Below are 16,182 nucleotides of genomic sequence, written 5' to 3' on the forward strand. Positions count from 1 at the left end.
TGGAAAATTTTGCAAATCAATAAAGCATACGATATGGAATTTTTTTTCATTCTAAAATATGACAAGAAAAATGCAAAACATAAGCAATACATAAGCAACACACAAGCAAACAAAATTATAAGCTCAAATTTTAAGACTTTAAAACATTGCTAGTTATCAACTACACAAAAATGTGTAATAATATAAGAGACCGAAAATATGTGTTTTAAGACTGTAGATAGTTGTCATTAATTTTGTTTTAACTAAAAAATATTTATAAAACTATTCTATATAACACTTCTTTTTCTATGTGTTATTCGCAATACATCATACAAGATTTTGGAACTGTCGGAGGAGGCGCAGCGGGCATTACTTCATTTACCATCGCAGAGCTCATCTCGATCGTGTCGTCGGTAGCGGCCACGCCTTGGGGAAAGGATTCATCCGCTATTCTTGTTAACCTTTTTTAATTGAGTCTTCGAATTGTGAACAAAAGCCTTTTGTGTTGTACTTGGTTCGAATTGTGAACAAAACTCAATGGTTCAATCTTTATAAGGAATCCTTATCATTTTTAATAAATGTTTTTTGATAATTATGAAGTTTAGAGTTTTTGTAGAGTCTCTATATTTTTTATTATCTAATAGTGGAGTCTTTAAGTAAGTTTTTAAAAACAAAAGTATTTTTTAAATAATTTATTTGATAAAACTTAAAACTTATTAGAAATATTAAAATTGTAAATATATATCATAACTTAAAAGCACAAAAAAAACTAAAAAAAAACAAAATAAAAGGCTTACAAGAAGAAACTAAAATCCAAGATTCCCTATCTCGGTGAAGACTTTCGTTGAACATGTTGTGTGTACTAAATAAACGAGTGGAGAATGCAGCGACAAAACAATAGATTCGAAAATTGGGTTTGAACTTTTCCAGAGATGGAGGTCTCCTTGTTATCATTGTGAATCACATTTGATTTTCACGATTTGATGATCAAGAGATTGTTCAATCGCCATCGGAGTTAACAAGAGAAAAGAGAAAGAAACGACATAGAAAAATGAAAATAATACGTTGGCAAAGGAAAACAAATGTTTCGTCCAAAAACGTTACCAATTGAGAAGTTGACACGTATGCGCACCTTAACATTATTAAAAATCCAAGCTTAGGAATGCACCTAAGTTTATATAACATTTTTTATTTAATTTTTGCCCATTTTACCGAAGGATTCATACATTAGAAACTCTTAAGGATCACTAATGAAGGTGGTCTTAGATCGGTTCACCAGTGGGCAAATATAAAACATCTATCGTATATTTTCTTCTAGTTACCAAATTTAGGATTGCATTTTTGTTTAATTATTTTGTTATTCTATGACTCCAAATGGATATGTCCGGTTTAACGGCTGATCAAATGCGGTTCGGTTCTAATAATGACTAATATATATATATATATATATATGAAGAAAATTTTGTTACTACAGTAGAAACTCTATAAATTAATAATATTGGGACCATGAAATTTTATTAATTTATAGTGATATTAATTTATAAAATAATAAATATTAATTTATAGAAATATTTACGTGAAATACAATACTAAATTCTTCTTAAAATGTTTTTTAATTTAGTTTTTCTTATGTTTTGTTGTTTGTATATTCAGTTATGTTAAAAAAAAGTTATTTTTCTCTTGACTTTTATAAAACATGAGGCTTAATCCAATTTATCTTTGTACAAATCTTAGCAATGATTAAAAAATGTTACAAAACCAAATATGACGGATAAATACGCAAAGAGTTATGTGAGTATAAAAGAGATAATACCAACTGTACTCTAAAAAGAGTTATAATTATGGTTTGAATAAAAGTTTCATATAAAATTAGTGTTAGAATATATGCTTAAGATTTATGATTATTAATTTATGATATTATTGAGACCATATTTTTACATAGGGATTTCAAAAAAATTATTATCTTATTATCTTATCGATTTTGGTTAATTTTTACATTGGTCCGACTTGGAACCGGTAAAGTTTATTAATTTATCGTGTTTATTAATTTATCGAATATTAATTTATAGAGTTTCTACTGTATATGACTTATCACCATGAGATTGTAATAACTCTTATCTAATAATACTCACTCAAGTAAAAGATCCAATAATCTTCAAACGAAAGTAGTACCAGGTATGAAACTCCAGCGTTGATGATGTGAGCTTCTCAATATCTACTAGTCAAAGACGCATCGGATCGATCATCGGAGTTGCATCGGAATTTATCGGGAAAGAATGGATTGGGCCCAATGTGGAAATGATAAGTCGTATGGGCCTAAATCATTTAGTCGTAGGCCCAATATGAGTTTAAGCTCTTTGATATTTCAGAGAATGTTATTCAATTTATTAGTAATTTTCAAATGATATAAATTCAATTTATTAATCACTTGGTTAAAACTTATACACGTGAAAAAATGAGAAATCATTTTAGTACATTGTTGACCATCTTTTTCGTATAGACTACTATCTCTGATCTCTTGCGAGTTAAGTCAGTAACTAGGAAAATTCAGAAGCGCTCTCAATCTCAAAAATATCCATGGCGGCGATTACAGAATTTCTACCAAAAGAGTACGGATATGTCGTTCTCGTCCTCGTCTTCTACTGTTTCCTCAACCTCTGGATGGGTGCTCAAGTCGGCAGAGCTCGCAAAAGGTTTCCACGAAACTCCTAGATCGTTAACGCTTGAATTGCCGTGATTTCGCCACTAAAATCGAATCGAGGACGATGCTAGATCGTTCCCTTTGTTCTTGATTGGAATCGAATTTTAACTGAAATCTGTAGATTGATGTGACCTAAAACTAGAATTTTGCAATTTTCGTCCTAAGTTTTTGGATTCTGTAGTCTGATTCATTGTTTTGATGTTATCATCAGTTCGATTTCAAGTTTATTGAACTTACGATTTCAATCTGTTGTTTGTTTGTTCATCTTCTACTAATTGATTAGTATGAGCGAGATTGTCTTATCGGTTAGATCTGTTGTTTGTTCATCTTCAATTTTGAATGATCTCACATGAGTCTATGATCTTGATGCAGGTACAACGTCCCGTATCCAACTCTATATGCAATAGAATCAGAAAACAAAGATGCTAAGCTCTTCAACTGTGTTCAGGTTTGAAATATAGTTAAAACAATACTTGTGTGATTCTGTTTTCTTGTACTACTTGTTATTGAGATGTGATAAAATTTGTGGTTGTAGAGAGGACATCAAAACTCTTTAGAGATGATGCCAATGTATTTCATACTGATGATCCTCGGTGGGATGAAGCACCCTTGTATCTGTACTGGCCTTGGTTTGCTTTACAACGTTAGCCGATTCTTCTACTTTAAAGGTTATGCTACTGGAGATCCCATGAAGCGTCTTACGATCGGGTTTGTTCTTTTATCCTCTTATCAGTGTTCATTATCTTTATTGATTGATTTAGTTATGTTAGTCAATAGGATATAGAGTTTAGACTTGTATATAAGGTTGTAACTTGCAAGTATAGTTTCATTAACTGATTTCTTCGGTTATTGTATCAAAGCATTGATCTAAGGCTCTAAGCTCAACCATTTTCCGTTTTGCGTATCAAATGTTTCTCGCTTTCTTTGTCTTTGATTCTTGGGAAATTTCTTTGTTTCTGCATACAGCTTTTCCCATTCTTCGTTTCTTTACTCGGTTCTGTATTTACTACGACTTTGTTCCACGTCTTCGTCTCTAAATCGAGTTTACGTAGATAATCGTTGTAATCTACAATGTTGCAGTTAAGTTAGTCAGAGTAATAGTTAAGAGTTAAGACTTGTACATACGGTTGTAAGTGAACATTTTCCTAAACTGACTTCTTCTGTTATGGTGTCAGAGCGTGAAGCTAAGCTCAACGATTTCTTCGTGTTTCTGATAAGTAACAAGCCACCAAAGTCTGATTACTTATCTTTCTAATCTATAATGTTGCAGGAAATACGGTTTCTTGGGGTTGCTAGGTCTGATGATATGTACCATCTCGTTTGGTGTCACTCTGATCCTTGCTTGAGCTACTCGTTTCTGGGGTTAATGATTCTCTGGTTTGCTCGAAGAATATAGAACCAATGCTTGTAAGCTGTCCACAAAACTTGTGTAATACTTTAGAGTTTGTCACTTTTAAAAGTTTGTAATAAATCATGGCTTCATAGAACAGTTGAAATTTCACATCCGTAGACGTTAATAAAGATTTGAATTATGAAGACACTTTCTGGTTATTTTATAATTCCATCTATCTATATCTCTGTACTGAAGTGATCAAAACACTTACGACACGTTATCTTGGCTTGTTACTCAAAAAATGAAAAAAATAAACTAAAAACGTGAACGGCAGGATTCGAACCTGCGCGGGCAAAGCCCACATGATTTCTAGTCATGCCCGATAACCACTCCGGCACGTCCACTGTTTGAGATGTAACTTAAATATTAAGATAATATAATTATAAATAAAGACAACACGTTACGATACTACGTGGATAGTAACTAACTATTTGCTGAATTATGATAAAGTCGTTTCATTGTTTGTAGAGTTCCGTTGACGCAAAACGTGACGAGAAACCGACAAAATGAGACACCTACATAACCACGTGGAATGATATATGCCGGAACTATAATGTAAAGTTCGAAATGGAGAACACTAAAAAGACAAAAGATAAGCTATAAACCTCTAATTAGGTATAAGTTAACACAGTGCAACAACGTGAACATCCATTTGGCCAATCGACATATTATGCTCTAAATTTACTAAAAGAGTGAATTACTCGGTAACTATACTTATTATGAGAAATTGATTAGTTGGTTAGTAAAAATTAATATGAACATTTACATTACATAACTTTTATATAGATTGAGTGTTTTTTTTATCATTATATAATATTTTTTATGTGAACATTTCATTTATCAAATAAATGTGTATAAAACCATAAATCTGATATTCTAAAAAAAAATTTTCTTAGTAAATTAGATATCAACATAAAATATAACATGTTACAGTAAAAAAAAAAAAAGCTATTTTGTGAACCCTACAAAATCAAATATCACTATCCATAGATTTTCATTGCCTTTGGGTCATTTCCCTATCTGTTGTTTACCTTTTTGACGGGTTTCTTTTTGCGGAGAAGCATAAAAGGATTTGATCGCATATTCGCATTAAAGGCTCAATTGGTAGAAATTGAAGACTAATTTTAAATTGCAAACAAAGAGACCCATGCCACTTGTGACTTGCCCCACGTAGGTCCACTATGTTGTCTCTTTTCATCACACAACACTATAAGACAAATTCTCTTATAAGACAACTTGATCCCTACCATCACCTAATGAATGATATATTTTTCAATATTATGAAGAAAAAGAATTATAGAGTATTCATAATCAATTGGGAATGATTGAAGTAGATTATGATTCTTATATATTTCGGGTGATTTTTCTTACAAAAATACAATTTTCAACATGCCATGCAAAACAATTTTTTTTTTGCTTTTTTTTTTTTTCTCAAATCAGATTTTATTTTATAATTGACATTGCAAAAAAGTCCGACCAATTTCTACCAAGAATTTAGTTCGAAATTGGTTAGACCATTTTTGATCGAATCATGAATTGCTATGTTTAATAAATTAACTACCCAAGAAATGATATCTAAATGACTGATTGATCGATAATGGGTAGTAATTTCATCTTAGACAAAATAAGCATAGTATACTATTTCCCCCAATATTATAGTTACCTAATTAATCTCTTAAACAACTGATTAATCGATTTAAGCGATCGACAAAATATAACATAAAATTATGTTTAATAGATTACAAATCCTATATATACATCAAGTTAACGCCTAATGGTTGTTGTAAAACCTTTAACTGTGTTTTTTTTTTAATTGGTCAGATTTGTTTTAGCATATTTCTTTAAATCGCATTTGAGTGGCGGCCAAAGTTTAACAGATTAAGGACCCTAATTAAGACCTGACAACTTCATTCTTTGAAAACAACAAACCCGTGGTATTACTTAATCGCTGTCACCGAGTGCATTACGAACCCCATATGTCCACATGCTTCTTTCAAACTAATACAAAACTGAATACGATTTCCTTCATCAATAATTGAGTATAATAAGATCTTAAATACTCTAACTACAATTATTAAAAGAAAAGGTTAAGTTTTTGCCAATAGCTTCCACGCAAGTGGTTGACCAATTCAACTTAACTTTCTCAAAACAATGAGATTCCACCTAAACTATATAAATGACGTAGGAATTATATGTATTACACTAATATAACAACTCTTATATATTAGTTCATCTCTCTTATTCTCGCAAAGTTTTATTTATTTATATTTAATATTTAATAATAAATTAAGTTTTGAATGCTATTTGTGAATTTTTTTAAATGAGGAGCTATTTTTGGAAGATTTTTTTTTTTGGAGCTATTTATGTCAATCTCCCAAAATTAAAATTTACAGATTTTATGCTTATTGTTTTTGATGTTAATTTGGTATAATATATTTTCCTTAAAATAGACCATTACCTCAACAAATATTTATTGTAACTAATCCTATATATATATATGCAATATAATATAATATCATATTATTTAATGTTTATATATAATAAATTAAAATTCCATTGATTTTATGTTTACATATTTTTATAAAATTTAATATAGTTAAACTTAAATTAGTTTATCTATATTCGTAACTAATAAACCAATGTCAATTTTTATATCAGCAATGAAGAATTAATTTATGATTTATTTTTTTAACCAAAAAAAAAAAACAATAAATAAGGATCATGACCTATCAAGATCTGGAAAATCTTTCAACTGTTACATATATGAATATATGATAGACAAACCATAAACATATCAACATCAAATAATTAACGTCATTAGCTGTTTACTATATTAATCACACAATTATAAATAAAGGTAACTAACTAAAGTATCTAAAATGGAAAGAACATTTTGTTGACCACATAATAAAAACAAAACAAAAAAATAGAGACAAAGGGGTTTTACGTCATTTCAATTCCTGACGAAAAAAATCTTTAACACAGAGGGGTAAAACTGTCATTTGGATATCGGCTCCCACTATAAAAAGCCTATTTGCTTCGTGTTTTTTGGTCACCAAACCCTTCATCTTCTTCGTTTCAGCTTTTTTTTCTCTCATGTTTCTCGTCTTCTTCTAAACTTTTGTGACCACCCAAAAAAAAAAACGTAACGGAACAAAAAAAAAAATGCTCCGATCACGGAATTGTAAGATCTCCGCCGCGAACGAAGCCGTTATTTCTAATCGTCTTTCAATTTCTAATCTCAAAGTTTTATTCGTTTTTGAATCCTCGCCATTGAATAATTTGATTAATCGTTTTTCCGATAAGCTTCGTCGTTGAACTTATCTCCGATCTCTGCAAATTTTCTCTCAAATCTCTCCGATCTTCCTAATTGATTAGAAACTTCTCCATCGTTTGCTCAATTATTTCGGATTTTTCTCTGTTTCTTTCCAACAAAATCTTCAATGGATAAGAAGAAGAATTCGTTTCCAGATAATCTTCCTGAAGGTATTGTTGTTTTCTTCCTGAATTTTGTAAGATTATGCATTCCTATTTCAAAATCGTGTGATAGATTTAAGAATTACTTATCGTTTGAAATCAGATCTTGGTGAATTGAACAATGTTGCATGGTAGAGGAATCTGATTCTAATTTTTTATGAGATCTTGATATTTGTATAGCGGAAGAATTATGGATTCCAATATGTTTTGAATCTTTGAATCAGGCACAATCTCTGAGCTTATGCAGAAGCAGAACAATGTGCAGCCTTCTGTTATTGTGATTGGTAGTGGTATATCAGGTCTTGCTGCTGCTAGGAATCTCTCTGAAGCATCTTTCAAGGTAATGATACGTTTAACTTATTTTTGTGACATATAACTTTGAGGTGTGTTTCTCTATATGATCATGATTTATATTGTTGGATGCTGTTTGTTTGTGTAGGTGACTGTTCTTGAATCACGCGATAGGATTGGTGGTCGTATCCATACGGATTATTCCTTTGGTTGTCCTGTTGATATGGGAGCTTCATGGTGAGTTTTATCACCTTTGTTTGTTGGTTTCGTTTATACTTCTTTCAAATGTTATTATAGTTTGGATGATTAGAGAAGTAGGCAACAGCGGTAGTCTTTGTTTATTGGAGATTCCTAAGAAGAATGAAGATGAGATGCAAATTTCTTAACTTATTGAAATGTGGTGTAGGTTACATGGAGTCTCTGATGAGAATCCCTTAGCTCCCATTATACGCCGTTTAGGACTGACTTTATACCGAACTAGCGGGGATGACTCCATCTTGTATGATCATGATCTGGAGAGGTAACCCTCTCTTGCCTTTACTGTTCTATAATTTTGATCAGTTTGTTATGGTTCTCTGTGCTATAAGATTGACTGCAATAGTGTGGAAGAAGTAAGTAGAAGATAAGTTAGATAATTGTGTCAATACCGAAGGTTATTTGATTAAGCAGGGAAGAGTCGTAGACTGATTGATTTTAAAGCCTGTCAACATTAATTTGATATACTTATAAAGAGAATTTGGCTCTGTTTTTTCAGTTATGGACTTTTTGACATGCATGGGAATAAAATTCCGCCGCAGTTGGTTACTAAAGTTGGAGATGCATTCAAGAGAATTCTCGAAGAGGTAAACATTGCATTTGCTAGAATTTTTTTTCTAATTACTATCTTTTGTTACAAGAGATGTTGACACAACTTTACTTGTTGGTTTCAGACGGAGAAAATAAGGGATGAAACTGCCAATGACATGTCTGTTCTTCAAGGAATATCTATCGTCTTGGATAGAAATCCAGAACTAAGGTACCAAATGCAGTCACATTGTTTTAACTTAAAACTTTTACTTCTAAAATTTATATATCTGTAACTTCTGCTGTTTTTTTTTGTCTTATCTAGGCAAGAAGGGATGGCGTACGAAGTTTTACAGTGGTACTTATGTAGGATGGAGGCGTGGTTTGCTGTAGATGCGAATTTAATTTCACTAAAATGTTGGGATCAGGATGAATGTCTTTCAGGTGGTCATGGTCTAATGGTGCAGGGTTATGAGCCAGTGATCAGAACAATTGCAAAAGATCTTGATATTCGCTTGAACCATAGGTAATATAAATCAACCTTTGATAATTACTCATACGTAACATTCAGCTATCTTACTAGATGATTGGATTGATTCACGCAGGGTTACTAAAGTTGTAAGAACATCTAATAACAAGGTGATAGTCGCAGTTGAAGGCGGAACCAATTTTGTTGCTGATGCTGTTATTATTACGGTTCCAATCGGTGTTCTCAAGGCAAATCTAATTCAATTTGAGCCAGAGCTCCCACAATGGAAAACCTCTGCGATATCGGGTCTCGGTGTAGGCAATGAGAATAAGATTGCCTTGAGATTTGACAGAGCGTTTTGGCCTAATGTGGAGTTCCTCGGGATGGTGGCACCGACTTCTTACGCATGTGGCTATTTTCTGAATCTTCACAAGGCAACAGGCCATCCGGTGCTTGTTTATATGGCTGCAGGGAATCTAGCACAAGACCTCGAAAAGCTATCTGATGAAGCTACAGCAAATTTCGTGATGCTGCAACTTAAGAAAATGTTTCCAGACGCACCTGACCCGGTAAGTAATCATCATCTTTTACTCTCTCTGTAGCTTCCTTGTCCTATCTTTATTGCAGTTTAGCTCATATCTTGAAACAAAAACAGGCTCAATATCTAGTGACACGGTGGGGAACGGATCCAAATACATTGGGGTGTTATGCGTATGACGTAGTAGGAATGCCGGAAGATCTGTACCCGAGGCTAGGAGAGCCGGTTGATAATATTTTCTTCGGAGGAGAAGCCGTGAACGTCGAGCATCAAGGATCCGCTCACGGAGCTTTCTTAGCAGGAGTCTCGGCCTCGCAGAATTGTCAAAGGTATATCTTTGAACGACTCGGGGCTTGGGAGAAACTCAAGCTTGTTTCTCTTATGGGGAACAGTGACATTCTCGAAACTGCAACTGTGCCTCTCCAAATCTCCAGGATGTGATTATATCTGCTTAACAGACAGAAGCAGGGTTCCAATTTATTTTTCTCCATCTGAACAAATAAAAAAACATTCATCAATTGTGAATGTGAAGTCATGTTTTTTTTTCTTTTTCTTGTTCTATGATAGATCTCTCGATGGGTTATATAAACTGTTTATAATTCAATGATCTAAACATGTTTACCAGTCTAGTAAATCTCTTTACAATTATTGTTGCTTTTCTTTTTTGATCGATTAATCTTTCTTTTGTCAACATGTTTTATAAATAAATAAGTTATGCACATCACATGTTAGCTGTTGTTACATGGATTTTGTAAATATAATTTTACTTCAGAAAATGAAATACGTCATCATCTCTAAATGAAATGTAAGATAAAATTAGATATCAATGTCAAAGATGAGATGGTCCAGTTTCATCAGTTTTGAGCATTGAATCAAACATCAAAATGATACTAAAGAGATAACATATTTATTGAAGAACGAGGATTTATTGTACAATCCAATAAAATACTTGATGAGTTTTCAAAGGATAAGTGTATTCCAAAAAAGGATTCTAAGTGGTAGTTTTATCTGTGAAAGCCTTTCCCACACACTCTTGTTTGGAGATCACGGAACTGCTGCATGAGGCTTTGAGATTTTCTTCTTTTTGGTTTTAAGAGGCTTTGGAATTTTCTTCTTTTTGGTTTTAGGAGGCCTCGGAATTTGTCTGCAAGAATTCTCTCCTACTGCCGTAACTTGACTCCCGATATTAGTTCCACATGGTGGAGAGGGCCATACGGGCGAGGGTGGTGGTGGATTTAGGATTTGACTTGGCGGCTCAGCTGCCAACTCAAAATACATAAAAAAAAGATTAGTTCAAGATTTAGTTGAAAATTGTGAATAGAGGTAATACTCTAAAAACCATTCATAGTCTTAGTTATCATATGACAGAAAAATTGGGAGTAAGAAGGTACTGACCTAGAAGAGGGCGTATAGCACGAATCTGAAAGGATAGACATAGAAGTATATGAACTAAACTTAGAAGAAGATACGCTTGAGTTGTTTTTTTCATTATCATTGCTCCTCTCTCACATGTTTACTGACCAGCTTAATGAAACACTTATAGTGGAGCTAATCTTTATCGGAAAAAAAAAAGAAATTATTGGAGAAAACAAATTAACTTAAAGTCAACTTTTGGTTCGACGACTTTGCGTTTTTGAAAACGCGTCTACTTTGTGGATAGAAAACAAAGATGGGTAATTATGCAAGGCTGGCTCAATCATCCAGACCAAATTAATTAAATAATTGGCCTAGTTCATATATTCTAAATAAATTTATCAAATTACTTCTATAAAATAGCATGTTATGATTACTATGGAGATTGGTTGGCTCCAAAGTCTTTTTCTAATTTCTCTCATCTACTAATTTTTTGAAAATTCAATTTTAATACCACTTTTTAGTCAAATCGTTAGATTTCATTTTTTTCTATATAAACATTCATCTTCAAAATTAGACAATTCAAAAAAAAAAAATGTATAATCGGAAACCAAATCAAAACGTAACATATTTTCTTTTCTAATAACTTTAAATTATTTTCACATGTACATATATAATAATGCAAGATCTCGGAGAATAAAAATGCGTGAGTACAAAAAATTCACACCAGTGAACATATATCTGTACAAGAGATTCATTATATCACATTTCTTTTTCTGTGACGATACGTGAACTGACGTTAAATAGAAAAATATAACCTTTTTATTTTACATTAGCATGCGACAGATTTTAATATATAGTTGTTCATAAATAGTTGATATTAAATATTTATACTAGTATACAATTTAATTACTAAATATATGAAATATTGATAAATCGATAAAACAAATTTTCAAATATAATATTGCCTTTCGTGGCTTAAAAATATAAATTTTAAAGATATTTATATATATATATATAGAAATAGAGAGTTGACCGAGTCAGTCTTTAACAAAGTCTCATCTTGGTTGTGTCATATTCTTTGAATATTTCCATGACATCCATGATAGCTTCTCGCCAACAGAGTCAACGCTCCTGTCCAATATGCGCAACACCTTGTAAGCTTAATCTTGATCCTCTCTATCATTACTAATGAATTCTTCATTTTTTCTTGGCACTTTTGCAGCTGCAATAGGCTTCTTTACTCTTTTTAGAAAATTCAGATTACAACAAAATACTTGATTCTTCTACTATATCTTCTTCATCAGTTCCTTCATCATCTTCGTCCCACAAGTGGACACATCAAGTCTTTCCAAGCTTCCGTGGGGAAGATGTACGTAGAGGTTTTCTCAGTCATATTCACAAGGAGTTTCAAAGAAAGGGAATTACACCATTCATTGATAATGAGATCAAGAGAGGAGAATCCATTGGTCTTGAAATCATACATGCGATTAGAGAATCTAAGATCGCGATTGTCTTGCTCTCTAGGAACTATGCTTCTTCATCTTGGTGTCTTGACGAGTTGGTGGAGATCATGAAATGCAAAGAAGAATTTAGTCAAATAGTGATCCCCATTTTCTATAGAGTGGATCCATCCGATGTTAAGAAGCTCACAGGAAATTTTGGGAATGTCTTCAAAAATAATTGTGTTGGTAAAACTAATGAGGTTATAAGGAAATGGAGACAAGCTCTGGCAAAAATGGGAACAACCACTGGTTACGATTCTCGCAACTGGTTCGTCCTTCTGAACATACGGGCTTAATCCTTTTTAACACAACAAATTATATATGTGTATCTACAAATATTTATGATCTCCCATATAGAAATTTATATATTTTAAATACGTACTTGAAATTTTCATGACTATATTATGTATTTATTGATCTTCCAACTTTATTAGGGATAATGAAGCGACCATGATTGAAAACATTGCCACTGATATTTCGAATATGCTGAATTATTCTACGCCATCACGTGATTTTGACGGTTTAATTGGGATGAGAGCTCATATGAAAGTAATGGAACCGATGTTATGCCTACACTCCGATGAAGTGAGGATGATTGGAATTTGGGGTCCTTCTGGGATCGGGAAAACTACCATTGCTAGAATCTTATTTAGCCAATTTAGCGACAGTTTTGAATTGAGTGTCTTTATGGAGAATGTTAAGGAGTTAATGTATACAAGACCGGTGTGTTCTGATGAATACAGTGCAAAGTTACACTTACAGAAACAGTTCATGTCCCAGATTATCAACCACAAAGATATCGAGATTCCTCACCTAGGAGTTGTAGAAGATAGATTGAAAGACAAGAAAGTGTTTATTGTTCTTGATAATATCGACCAGTCAATACAACTAGATGCTATTGCAAAAGAAAGTCGATGGTTTGGTCATGGAAGTCGGATTATCATCACAACACAAGACCGGAAACTTTTGAAGGCACATGATGGCATCAACCATATTTACAACGTAAATTTTCCATCAGCATATGAAGCTTGCCAAATATTTTGTATGTATGCTTTTGGACAAAAATTTCCTAAAGATGGTTTCGAAGAGCTTGCATGGGAAGTTGCAAAACTTTTAGGTGGACTACCATTGGGTTTAAGAGTTATGGGCTCTCATTTTCGGGGAATGTCTAAACATGAGTGGATAAATGCCCTACCGAGGTTAAGGACTCGCCTTGATGCCAATATTCAAAGCATCTTAAAGTTTAGTTACAATGCCTTGTGTGAAGAAGATAAAGACTTATTTCTTTATATAGCATGCCTTTTCAACAATAAAAGGATTGAAAAAGTGGAAGAGCATCTTGCAGAGAAGTCCCTGAATGTGAAGCAAGGACTTCACGTTTTAACTGAAAAATCTCTCATATCTATTGAAGGGGGAAGAATAAAGATGCATAATTTGCTAGAACAATTGGGTAAAGAAATTGTTCGTCATGGGCTCGGGCATCAACCCATTCGTGAACCTGGGAAACGTCAATTTTTGGTTGATACTAGAGATATTTGTGAACTACTCACTAATGACACGGTTAGTTCTATGATTAGTCTATCTTTGCATTGGTGCTTCCTACAAATTAAATTTAGTTTGATAAGTAACCATCGTTAGTTCTCTACCTTTTATGGTCTTTTTTTCAGGGTAGTAAAAGTGTTATAGGCATACATTTCTACTCATCCGAGCTCTCAAGCGAATTAAATATAAGTGAGAGAGCTTTTGAAGGAATGCCTAACCTTAAATTCTTAAGATTCTACTACCGCTATGGTGACGAGAGTGATAAATTGTACTTACCACAAGGTTTGAATTATCTATCTCAAAAACTTAAAATACTAGAATGGGATCATTTTCCGTTGACATGTATGCCTTCCAATTTTTGTACGGAGTACCTTGTTGAACTAAACATGCGGTTCAGCAAACTTCATAAGCTGTGGGAAGGAAACCGGGTAAGAAATTGTTATAGAGTTCTCTTCAATTTTCAACTTTTTTTGTTGAAGTTCATCTGTATAGATATTTGATTTTCCTTGCACCTTTTACGCTTCAAAGGAGTTTTACAAAAGCATTACGTTTTGAATTTAATCTTGGTGGGTTAGAAGTTTTTTTTTACATATTTTTTCACTAATAAATGTGGTCATTTATATTGCCTTTTGTTTTGTTTTTATAGCCGCTTGCAAACCTTAACTGGATGTATTTGAATCATTCGAAAATCCTAAAGGAGCTACCTGATCTCTCAACAGCCACGAACCTTCAAGAACTATTTCTCGTTAAATGCTCAAGTTTGGTGGAGCTCCCATCCTCTATCGGAAAAGCCACTAATCTCCAGAAACTGTATCTTAATATGTGCACGAGTTTGGTGGAGCTGCCCTCTTCTATTGGGAACCTTCATAAGTTACAAAAATTGACTTTGAATGGATGCTCAAAGCTAGAGGTTCTTCCAGCTAACATCAACTTGGAATCTCTTGATGAACTTGATCTCACTGATTGCTTGGTGTTGAAAAGATTTCCTGAGATCTCTACAAACATTAAAGTTCTCAAGCTCTTAAGAACTACAATAAAAGAAGTCCCTTCGTCAATTAAGTCATGGCCTCGTCTTCGCGATTTGGAATTGTCATACAATCAAAACCTCAAAGGATTCATGCATGCTCTTGATATCATCACGACGATGTACTTTAACGATATAGAAATGCAAGAAATTCCTTTGTGGGTCAAGAAAATCTCTAGGCTTCAGACACTTATACTCAACGGATGTAAGAAGCTGGTATCACTCCCACAGCTTCCGGATTCCTTATCATACCTAAAGGTAGTAAACTGTGAGTCACTGGAGAGACTTGATTGCTCATTTCATAATCCAAAGATGTCTCTTGGGTTTATTAACTGCCTCAAACTGAATAAAGAAGCAAAGGAACTCATCATCCAGATTACAACAAAGTGTACAGTCTTACCCGGTAGAGAGGTGCCAGTGTACTTCACTCATCGAACTAAAAATGGAAGTTCCTTGAGAGTAAATTTGAATCGAAGGCCTCTTTCTACAGCCTCGAGATTTAAGGCTTGCATCTTGCTGGTTAATAAATATTGCAAGGAGAATGAGGTGAAAGAGGTGTTTGGTAGAAAAATGATGAAGGCATCTTACTGCATCATAGATCTTGGTCTTGATGTTCAGTGCAGACCTACACACCACTTTCTACCTCCCTCTTTAACTGAGCATTTGTACATCTTTGACTTTGAAGCAGATGTGACATCCAACGAGCTTTTCTGTGACTTCCAAGTCGACAGTAACGAAATGGTTATAAAAGAATGTGGGATAATCCAACTTTAAGTACCTCCATATTTGAGAGATTGCAATGGAGACCGAAGATAAATGCGACATAACTATATAACTGGATCTGAAGTCTCGTGGACAAGTAGATGGAGATGACACCGGAGAGGTAAAGAATAGCGGAAAATTAGTAAAGATTTTTCTTTTTTTAAATGTGAGTGAAAATTTAATCAAGAGATTTAGTCCAATTTAAGTTGTAGGCCACATCATTTGTACAATCTGTCCATAACCATCCATCACATTCACATATTTGTTACATACTATAAAGAATTTTATCTATGGTGAAGCTTTGTAAAAATTGTGGTTGAGAAGTGGATGTTTTCGACTGCATAAATAGGCATAATATTATCCTA

General features: G+C 33.3%; 4 protein-coding genes and 1 non-coding gene across 9 annotated transcripts; 3 read left to right on the forward strand and 2 right to left on the reverse strand.

Annotated features, from left to right (window-relative positions):
• The first annotated feature begins 2,389 nt into the window (after positions 1-2,389).
• Positions 2,390-4,298, forward strand: AT1G65820 (microsomal glutathione s-transferase). 3 transcript variants are annotated; one of them, NM_001160980.1, is made up of 6 exons: positions 2,445-2,672; positions 3,053-3,128; positions 3,216-3,388; positions 3,647-3,759; positions 3,856-3,886; positions 3,951-4,236. In NM_001160980.1, exons 1-6 carry the CDS (start codon positions 2,557-2,559, stop codon positions 4,024-4,026), a joined length of 585 nt encoding a protein of 194 aa, NP_001154452.1. In that variant the 5' UTR covers positions 2,445-2,556; the 3' UTR covers positions 4,027-4,236. The 3 variants fall into 3 exon arrangements, with proteins under 3 accessions (NP_176758.1, NP_001154452.1, NP_001154451.1); NM_001160979.1 differs by lacking the exons at positions 3,647-3,759; positions 3,856-3,886 and adding an exon at positions 2,892-2,939; NM_105255.3 differs by lacking the exons at positions 3,647-3,759; positions 3,856-3,886 and having other exon boundaries at positions 2,390-2,672; positions 3,951-4,298.
• A 37-nt stretch (positions 4,299-4,335) lies between these two features.
• AT1G65830 lies at positions 4,336-4,417 on the reverse strand. The gene has a single exon. It is a non-coding gene; the product is annotated as a tRNA-Ser (tRNA).
• A 2,684-nt stretch (positions 4,418-7,101) lies between these two features.
• PAO4 (polyamine oxidase 4) lies at positions 7,102-10,421 on the forward strand. The gene is made up of 9 exons (NM_105256.4): positions 7,102-7,559; positions 7,775-7,890; positions 7,990-8,078; positions 8,248-8,361; positions 8,596-8,683; positions 8,771-8,856; positions 8,950-9,150; positions 9,230-9,662; positions 9,749-10,421. The coding sequence occupies exons 1-9, from the start codon at positions 7,517-7,519 to the stop codon at positions 10,070-10,072; spliced, it is 1,494 nt and encodes a 497-aa protein (NP_176759.1). The 5' UTR covers positions 7,102-7,516; the 3' UTR covers positions 10,073-10,421.
• Positions 10,355-11,267, reverse strand: AT1G65845 (uncharacterized protein). Its single transcript, NM_179515.2, has 2 exons — positions 11,027-11,267; positions 10,355-10,890 (listed from the first exon to the last, which is right to left on the reverse strand). The coding sequence occupies exons 1-2, from the start codon at positions 11,124-11,126 to the stop codon at positions 10,676-10,678; spliced, it is 315 nt and encodes a 104-aa protein (NP_849846.1). The 5' UTR covers positions 11,127-11,267; the 3' UTR covers positions 10,355-10,675.
• Positions 11,268-12,021: 754 nt separating this feature from the next.
• On the forward strand, positions 12,022-16,170 carry AT1G65850 (Disease resistance protein (TIR-NBS-LRR class) family; the record flags this gene model as incomplete). Of its 3 annotated transcripts, none has more annotated exons than NM_001198396.2 (5): positions 12,022-12,141; positions 12,247-12,757; positions 12,924-14,049; positions 14,157-14,459; positions 14,678-15,960. In NM_001198396.2, the coding sequence occupies 5 exons, from the start codon at positions 12,078-12,080 to the stop codon at positions 15,827-15,829; spliced, it is 3,156 nt and encodes a 1,051-aa protein (NP_001185325.1). The 3 variants fall into 3 exon arrangements, with proteins under 3 accessions (NP_001185325.1, NP_001321538.1, NP_176760.2); NM_105257.2 differs by having other exon boundaries at positions 12,078-12,141; positions 12,292-12,757; positions 14,678-15,829; NM_001334224.1 differs by having other exon boundaries at positions 12,022-12,757; positions 14,678-16,170.
• Positions 16,171-16,182: the final 12 nt, after the last annotated feature.

Source organism: Arabidopsis thaliana (assembly GCF_000001735.4).
Source record: "Arabidopsis thaliana chromosome 1 sequence".
In the NCBI taxonomy this organism is placed as follows: domain Eukaryota; kingdom Viridiplantae; phylum Streptophyta; class Magnoliopsida; order Brassicales; family Brassicaceae; genus Arabidopsis; species Arabidopsis thaliana.